This window comes from Castanea sativa, chromosome 8 (genome assembly GCF_040712315.1).
Source record: "Castanea sativa cultivar Marrone di Chiusa Pesio chromosome 8, ASM4071231v1".
In the NCBI taxonomy this organism is placed as follows: Eukaryota; Viridiplantae; Streptophyta; class Magnoliopsida; order Fagales; family Fagaceae; genus Castanea; species Castanea sativa.
This window is the reverse complement of record NC_134020.1, coordinates 36,666,238-36,675,310: the sequence shown is the minus strand read 5'-3', so window position 1 is coordinate 36,675,310 and position 9,073 is coordinate 36,666,238. Positions and strand designations below refer to the sequence as shown.

General features: G+C 35.2%; 1 protein-coding gene across 2 annotated transcripts; it reads left to right on the top strand.

Moving 5' to 3' along the window:
* The first annotated feature begins 63 nt into the window (after window positions 1–63).
* Window positions 64–8,155, top strand: LOC142608141 (4-diphosphocytidyl-2-C-methyl-D-erythritol kinase, chloroplastic). 2 transcript variants are annotated; one of them, XM_075779851.1, is made up of 11 exons: window positions 64–483; window positions 580–675; window positions 993–1,061; window positions 1,241–1,345; window positions 1,432–1,488; window positions 1,593–1,793; window positions 2,855–2,947; window positions 3,038–3,137; window positions 4,009–4,108; window positions 6,682–6,767; window positions 7,725–8,155. In XM_075779851.1, exons 1-11 carry the CDS (start codon window positions 283–285, stop codon window positions 7,823–7,825), a joined length of 1,209 nt encoding a protein of 402 aa, XP_075635966.1. In that variant the 5' UTR covers window positions 64–282; the 3' UTR covers window positions 7,826–8,155. The 2 variants fall into 2 exon arrangements, with proteins under 2 accessions (XP_075635966.1, XP_075635967.1); XM_075779852.1 differs by lacking the exon at window positions 7,725–8,155 and adding an exon at window positions 7,098–7,448 and having other exon boundaries at window positions 149–483.
* The last annotated feature ends 918 nt before the right edge of the window (window positions 8,156–9,073 follow it).

The window sequence follows — 9,073 nt, the reverse complement described above, 5'->3', positions numbered from 1 at the left end:
AGCCCAATGAAGAAGCCCAATAGACGAACCTTTTTGTCCAAAAAAACAAGAACAGCCCTACACGACATGAACCAACCACCATCTGAGAGTGAAGAGGACAAGGATGAAGAACAGAAAGATGAGTGTAAAATAAAGAGATTGATACCTTATTTACTCCTTCCCTGTTCAAATTTCTGTCTTTAAAAAGTCAAAAAAATACGCACTGATTGGTTGAGCTCTTAAATGCACAACTCCAACTAGAGAGGCCTTACCTTACTTTACCCTCGCAGCCCAGTCCCATCCATGGCTTCCTCTCATTTCCTTTGTAGTCACCATGTCTTCCTCCCTTCTTACAATTCCTTCAAGAAGAGCCAGAGCCAGAGCCAGAGCCATATCTCTTTAATTAAGCCAAATGGGTCATCTTCTTTTCACTCAAACTCACAGTTCAAAAGGGTCAGAGCCATGGCTTCTGAATCAAACACTCCCACAAGAAGACAAGTAGAGGTGTTTTCTTTCATCACTATTGTTATCATGCTTTCATTCAAGTTTTTATTTATTTATTTATTTATTAAATTGTGGGTTAGTTGCTGGGGTAATTAGGTAGTATATAATCCTGAAGAAAGGATAAACAAGTTAGCAGATGAAGTGGACAAGGAGGCGCCCCTTTCAAGGCTGACTCTCTTCTCACCTTGCAAGGTAATCACCTTCCATTGCTTTGAGTTGAAGTTTTGAGGCATTTCGGTTTCAGTAAAACTTAGCTACAGTTCTTTAGATTTTAAAACTTAGGTGCCCAATTAAATTCAATCATGAGGTTGTGTTATCCAATACAACAAAGACTGTGTTATCTTTTTTGAAGACAATTAAGTTCAACCATGGGTTCATTGGTCTATGCAACCACATGGTTGAATATGGTAGCCTATGTATGTGCTAAGGTACAACACCCAATAAACTGTGCTAAGTTTTGTGCTTCTCAATTTATATGTTGAATTTAGTGGTCTATGTATGTGCTTCAGGTTAATGTTTTCCTAAGAATAACCAACAAGAGGGAAGATGGCTTTCATGATTTGGCATCTCTTTTTCATGTAAGTTAATTTTAAATTAAAGCTATTAGCTGCTTGAATGCTCTACTGCAAATAATAATAAGTTTATTTTAAACTCATTTTTATTGTAAATTTATGTTGATGGGTTCACTTGTATTTTTCACAATTATATGGCCTGTTGTTCCATAAAACTCACATTTTGTTCCCTTTTCTTCCCCCAGGTTATAAGTCTAGGAGATATACTGAAGTTCTCTTTGTCACCATCTAAAACTAAGGATAGTTTGTCAACCAATGTATCTGGAGTTCCCCTTGATGATAGAAATTTGGTAAAGTATAAACTTACACTGTGTCTTTTAATATTCTCATGTTCTTAATCTTGCAAATATTATGCAATGGAACTTTCCTTTTGCAGATTATTAAGGCCCTTAACCTTTACAGGAAGAAGACTGGCAGTGAAAAATTCTTTTGGGTAAGAAACAATTTACTTGATTCTTAAATATTTTGGCTATAGGTCTCAACATTTGTTTGTATATTGCATGTATGTATAATTCCCATTCAAAAAACTGTCGACAGATTCATCTTGACAAAAAGGTGCCGACTGGGGCGGGGCTTGGTGGTGGAAGCAGCAATGCTGCAACTGCACTGTGGGCAGCTAATCAGTTTAATGGTTGTCTTGCTACTGAGAAGGAACTCCAAGAATGGTCCAGTGAGATTGGTTCTGATGTTCCCTTCTTTTTTTCTCAAGGAGCAGCATATTGTACTGGTCGAGGTGAGGTATGTCTTTATCTCATAAAAGTGCAGTTCAGAGATGTTAGTCTATTTTCTTATCATGTTCCTATGAAGCCCTGTGATTTCAGCTTTCATTAATGTGTAAGGACACACAAGGCTATCCTCAAAAGCCTTATGATTTCAGTTCTCTTCCTCTGGTGACTGTTAGCTTTGAGTTGAATATGATTGTATAAAGGACTTCATTAGGAGTCAAATATTGGAAATTATGTATTCTAAGAAAGTCTTAGGGTTTTACTCAATACCTCTGTTCTAGATGGACGCATCATCAAATTATTGAATCAATCAGGACATCTGTTCCTCTTTAGAGAAAGCAATTCTTATATTTGTACACTGTGGGTTCTGTACTCTGCTTGTAGAGAGCTAAAACTCCGTTCTTTATTTGTATTCTCTGGCTTGTCTCTACTTTTATAATTTATACTATCGTTGCACTACTTATTCCTACATAAGGGCTTGGCTAAGTACACTTTACATCACTGAATAAAATCATTATTTATTCATTCTCTTCTGTTACAGTTTGGTTAGGGATCCTGTCCTTTAAATTTTGGAAGATTAATACCTGGAAGTCTAGCTCTTCCTTGCGTTCATGCTGTTTCAAGAAATCCTCTTTTAGAGGTTCTAGGATGGGGTGCTGTATAGAAATTAAACCCATGGAATACCAATTTTAGAGAGGAGCACTGGTGGTATTACCGTAACTTTAGTCAATTTGGTACCACACATTTGCAAGGTTTTTTTAAAATTTATGTAATAAACACACGTTTATATTATTTTAGCTATTAAAGGAAAATTTTGTGCCTCATGAAAAACCTTTATCTAAATTGAAGGTTCTTGTGATCACACCACCAGGCATTGTCAGATCATCTTGTCATGGACAAAAAGGGAAACTCTTGACCTTTTTCGGACAAAAAAATCTGGATTCCTTCTTCCCCTGAGCCACATGAACACAAACATATTACAAAAGGAACTTGAAATGTATTACTGGACTTGCTTGAATGTGAATTTCATAGTCTGCTGCATTTCCCTCTAAATATTTACTTCGATTTATCCAGGTTGTTCAGAATATTCTCCCACCAGTACCTCTTGACATTCCAATGGTTCTCATAAAGCCCCAGCAGGCATGTTCCACGGCTGAAGTTTACAAGGTAGTGCAGATTTGAAGGTAATCAACAAATTACAATTTGCACTTATTTTATGCAGTCATAAATTTTCTAAGACTAGCATTGATTTTTCAGCACCTTCGGTTGGATCAAACTAGCAAGGTTGATCCTTTAACATTGCTGGAGAAGATCTCAACAAATGGAATATCTCAAGATGTTTGTATAAATGATTTGGGTATGCATGACCTTCTGTTTGCTTTCTCTCTTCCCCCCCACCTCCCCTCTTTTTTTGTTCCTTTCTTTTCCCTTTACATTTCCTCCTGCCTTGTATAAATTTACCTTCCTTGCTCCATTGAATAAATTCAGTTTAGGCTTCTAATTTGGCTCATTTAGGGACCAGTTATACTTTGAAATATTTAAGTATATAGGCTTGTACGTCAAAACAATCCTTCTGCCTTTCTGATCACATCAAAGTTGCTGTGATTGTTATAAACATACCTATCCCAGATTCAGCTGAAGTAGGTTCTGATAGTATCAAAATAAGGTCTGAATTTAGATGTTTTTGCTTTTGTTTTTCTTATTTATTTATAGTTGTTACAACCTTTTCTTCTTGTTTAATATTGATGCAATATATATGAGATTTAGAGAATAAATGATTTTAAGAACGAATGTCAAAGAACTAATTCTACTTATCAAATTAGCAAGAACACTGCATTTTATCCCTAAAAGAAAGGGAGAGAAAAAGCCAAAAATGTTGACTGAAATTCCATTCAATAGTTCTCCAAAGCTGCTGTTACAACTTCCACAAATCTTTAAATAAGAAAAATGAATGTTTCCCTTGCAAATAAACCATCACTACCTCATGTTCGGATTTAATCCAAAGGCTCTACGTCTGTCCTGCAATTGTCACTTGATTTACTACATAAAAGACTAAAGTAGCAAACATATTAAGTTTAAGAGACAAAGCAGCAACAAAAATAAAAATGAAAGATTGATCACACAAGCTAACTTATGTATGGCCAGCTTCCTTGTAGTGTTCATCTTTAGATGTTCAAGTTGCAATTTCCTCTTTAACAAGCTTTGATCAAATATGCGTTTCTTTGCAGAACCTCCCGCATTTGAAGTTCTCCCATCTCTTAGAAGATTAAAACAGCGTGTAAATGCAGCTAGTCGTGGACAATATGATGCTGTTTTTATGTCTGGGAGGTAAAAATTTGGCATACCTATATAGATCTTCATATTGAGTTCCACAATTAGCATTATTTTGAGAAATGATGTGTGTGAGTGAGAGAGAGAGTTTTGTTTTGTTCATACTAAAATAAGATTGACAATCTTGCACTCAAAAAAGTGAGATATATTATGGCTTTGTCATTGATAAGTAACATTGTTCTTACAATTCTATCACTATAATTTCCTTGAGATATGTAAGAGTAGAAAACTTGTGGTCACAATGATAATTTTAAGTCTCAAGTTACTTCCATAGAAGCCCAAAAGAAAACAATACAGAATACAGTCTTAAATCCTGTCAATCACTCACATTATTTTCAACAGCATCTATAGTTTATGGTCTTCAATTTAAATTATAGACTCAGAAGCATGGACACTAACACAACACAATGTGAGACACAACGACACAGCAATTCATGAAAAAATAGGACATGACGCATCAAGGGCATGGCAATAATTAACTACAAAGTCTTGGTCCCAAAAATTTTGGGGACGTGACAGTTAATAAATAAACAAATAAATAATTATTTTCATGCTATAGATTTTTAGATATTTTATGTTCAGTTCATTTTAGGTTTTAGAAGTAAAATGGCCATCAAAATATTTGAAAACATATCTGAAAGAGTTTTAAAATTAAAAATAGAGAGTGATGCAGCGAAAAGGGTTGTAAAGAAATGTGTGTAGAGATTTGGAAAGAAAGAGCATAACCGACCCTAAACACCTAAGGCTACTTGGGATCACCACCAAGCTATAGAGGAAAATATCGATTCAATTTTATTCATCAAATTAAACATGCCAATAATGTTTCCTCTAGGGTCTATAAATAGGGTTCCAAATTACATAACATAAGTAAGGAAAATCAAATCATACTTAAAATAACAATCAAATCCCCATACGACCCTCAAAATAAATTCAAATTCAAATCCCGTAATCTTGACCAAGGGAATCTGTTATCTTTAATCAAGTTTCTGCACCAAGTCTCCCAGGGTGGGAGAGACTCGACCCCATTGAGTATAGCTATAAGAAATCATGCAAGTCAAGGTTTAGCTACTGCAATTATGTCGTGACTGGTGACTAATTTGTCGTCAGCACAGATAGAGGGTTAAGGCTCAGGTTTATGGGTTGAGGTTAGGTGGTTGGAGTCACAGGGTGAATTCATGCTGGATTGCCAGCGTTGGTGACCGGTATAGATTTCTTCTATGCCTTTTATACCATGTTTTTGGGAAGTGTGTTTAGGGTTCATTAATTTACCCCGACATACATATATATTATTTATATGTGGAAAATTGCGCTAATATCACAATAATATCACAATGTTACCCGTATTACATACATTCTTATAACAAACCTTTTTTTTGGTAAATAACAAACTTTATCCTTAAATGTAATGGAAACTATTTCAAAAGTTTTCTAGCCCCATGGTCCCTGAACCCACCATGTTATTACGCCCCCGTGGACATCAATTGGTTGTTCCATGGCACCAACTTCCCCACATACCACAAAAATATTGTACTTGGATTTAAGCTCAAGCATTGGTTCCTGCTCAGTTACCAATGCTTTTTGAATCCTCATCCACACCACAGTATTGTTATTAATAAAGAATTCCCAACAGGTTGTCACTGGGTTTCAACTCCCATATTGAAAGTGTCTAACAATCCTTGGATTGCAATGCAACGTACCTCCAATCTATACCAAATAATCTGCAACTATTGCTCTCTTATTTACAGCTATAGAAGTGATTTAGGAAGAAGTTTTTCAGAGGGGCCTCCCTGCAAGCCTGTAAAAAAAGAACCTCCTCTCATTCCCACCTGAACCAAATATTTTCAACAAATTCAAACTACCTACTTCTAATGACTTTCAGTATACTAACCATGTACTCCTTACCCTACTTGTAGTCCACCCTGCCCTCCCTTCCCCATACTTCCACTGCACCACCCTCCTCCAAAGGCTAATCTTGGGCCTTCACAATAGAGCCTTCCTGGGGACAACCAATGTCCTAATTGCCAAACCTCCCATCTGGATAGAAAAGCAAAGTTCTCCTACTTAACTAAGTGATATTCCTTTGTTTAATGCACAATTAAGTACCTCTCATATCTCTTTCTCCACACAAAAAAAAAAAAAAAAAAAAAAAGTACCTCTCATATCCCATATTTTGTCCCACTACATATTTCCAACTTACATAATTTGTTTTTTTCCCCTACTTCTTTTGGCTGTTCATTTGAAGATTTCTTGTGGCAAAGTGAGCTATTGACTGCACATGCTTCTATATCTGTCATTCAGCCCCAGTCAAAATGTTATGCTGAAAAAAAAAATACAAAAAAAAAGGAGAAGATTGTTTTGTTTAAAATTTTCAAGTAATCAACTGTGTCATTGAATAATTTATTAGATCTTTATTGTATTTATTTTTGTCATTGCTTTTGTGTATGTAGCTCACAGAAAGAATATTGCACGTCAATGATTTGAAGTCTTGCATTTAGAAAAGCAGATGCTGACATTTTCATCTTCTTTATTATCACAAACTCATTTTACCTTTTGCAATATATTTGATGCAGTGGAAGCACCATTGTTGGAATTGGTTCCCCAGATCCTCCACAATTTGTATATGATGATGAAGAATATCATGATGTGTTTTTGTCAGGTGAGCCTTGGAAAAGAATGCCTCATAGTTGAACACTTGTCTTAAAAATGTTTTTATAGCCTTAAGTCAATACCTAACTTCTATGAAGTACAAAAATTCATCTGAAATTTGTTTTGTTAAATCATTTTGAGGAATATACTCAAGCTACCACATCAGTTATAGGATTCATCTTACGTTGTTGAGTTTCATATAAATGAGGGTAGATTTATTTGAAATCCAATTAGATGAGTTTTTTATCCCAGGATCTGGACTTGTGTATGCATTTATATTTGGGTCAAAAATGGAACATGGGTTGAACTTTGACATAGTGATGTTTTTTTTTTTTGATAGGTAACTTTGACATAGTGATGTGATGATCCAGATTATTAACTATGAACACAATCAATCCTACTGTGATTGGTGAAAGCAATTTATTCTTTTCACTTTTTTTCCCTTTTCTTTTGTGTGTTTGTGCAATCATACATGGTTTCTCATGGATACTCTCAGATCCATTCTGTTTCGAAGTTCGAACCTCAGTTAAAATTTTAGTGGGGTTACTGAAATCTGCTTGCTTGTTTGATAGAATGATGGCAAAGCCTCTTCATGGCATGATACAGCAGGCTTTAATTAGTTGTATGCTGGTGTCAGCAATGTAATGACTCATACACTGACATCCCTATTGTTACAATATTTTAAGAGGTCCATTTATTTCTGAAGGAAAGATGTGAGAGGGAAGTGTATTTTTACAATGTACATTTTCACTCAACTTAGAAAAGACAACTGCTGAAACAGAAAGTTGTCACTTCCTGGGCAGGTTATTAAATGAGAGTTCCCGACAGACTTAAATAGTATGTGCAATTCCCAATGTTTATGGTTAACAGAATTGAACCAATATCCTACAATTTCCTTTCCCTCTCCAGTTGTTTGTATGCTTGCTTAAGAAGATGGTACTTACTTCAGTGTTCTTTTTAAATGCAGAGGCAAACTTTCTCACTCGTGAAGTAAATCAGTGGTACAGAGAACCTGCATCAACAAGTGCTAGTACCTCACCCGCCAATTTTTCCCGGTCTATTGAGTGAACAACCTTTTGTAAGATGAGAAGTAAATCATGATATTTGTATCAGTTAATAATTCAAAACTCTAATTTATGTTTGCCTGTGTTCTGTAAGGGTCTGTTCGGTTGAAGGAGTGAAAAAGTGGAAGGATAGAAAATTGTGGGAGGATGAAAAATATTTAGTTTTCCCTCTTATGTGTTCGGTTGGAGAGGTGGAAAAATGGGAGGGTGGAAAACTCTTTTGTTCGATTGGAGAGAAAAATGGAAGAATGAAAAATGTAATTTATATAAATTGACTATTATACCCTTGTTACATAATATTTAAGAAATAGATTTATTTTTCCTTATTACATAATATAAAATTTATCACATCATATATATAAATTTTTTTTATTATTATTATAATGTAAAAATTAGATTAGGTCACGTTGGGAAAAAAATAAATGTTCAGTGTTGAAAAAAAAAACATTTAGTAACATTGAAAAAAAAAAATGAGAAGCATCAGGTGGATGGGGGCTTTTTAGTAAAAGCCTCCATCTCAACGTTTTCCTCCCAATTTGGGAGGAAAATATTTGTGGGCCCGGGAGGAAAATTTTCCTCTCGGTTTTCCATCCTTCTTATTTTTTCACTCCAAACTAACAGTGGAAAATACTATTTTTCACTCTATTTTCCTCCTTTTGTTTTCTATCCTCTCTATTTTCATTTCAAACGGACGAGCTTAAATGTTATTCGGTTAAAAATGACTTTGATCATGGATAAGTGGTAACATTAAATGTTTGAATCGTGCATTGGTCAGCTTGTATAAAGGCATACCAAAATTCAGTTGTGGTTGTAATTCTGTACTTTTTCTCGTCTGATTTTTTGATCGGGTGCTTCAACCTTGTACCACAGACCATTGAGAATATAACTGTAAATATGATTACAAAAGGAAAAACATAATTAAGATATCAATAGCAGCTTATCGAGGAAATCTGAGGGTTCCATTCAAGAGAATCTGCAATTTTGAGGAGCATGATGAAGGCATTTTGGAACCAAGTGCTACCCCATCTCATGACTGCCCTCTTATGGCCATTCAGAGAAGTCATTGGCTTCCTAGATTTCAAGTCCATTGGGAAAGGAGTGTGAATGTTCAAAACAACTGCAATATTTAGTGAAGTTGCATCTAATTTCAAAGAACACAATGTAGTAGCTAATGCCATGCCCTTTATTCTTATTATTTTGCTCGGTTAGTAATTTGCTCTCCTCTCAAAAGGCACCCAATGCAGACAATTTC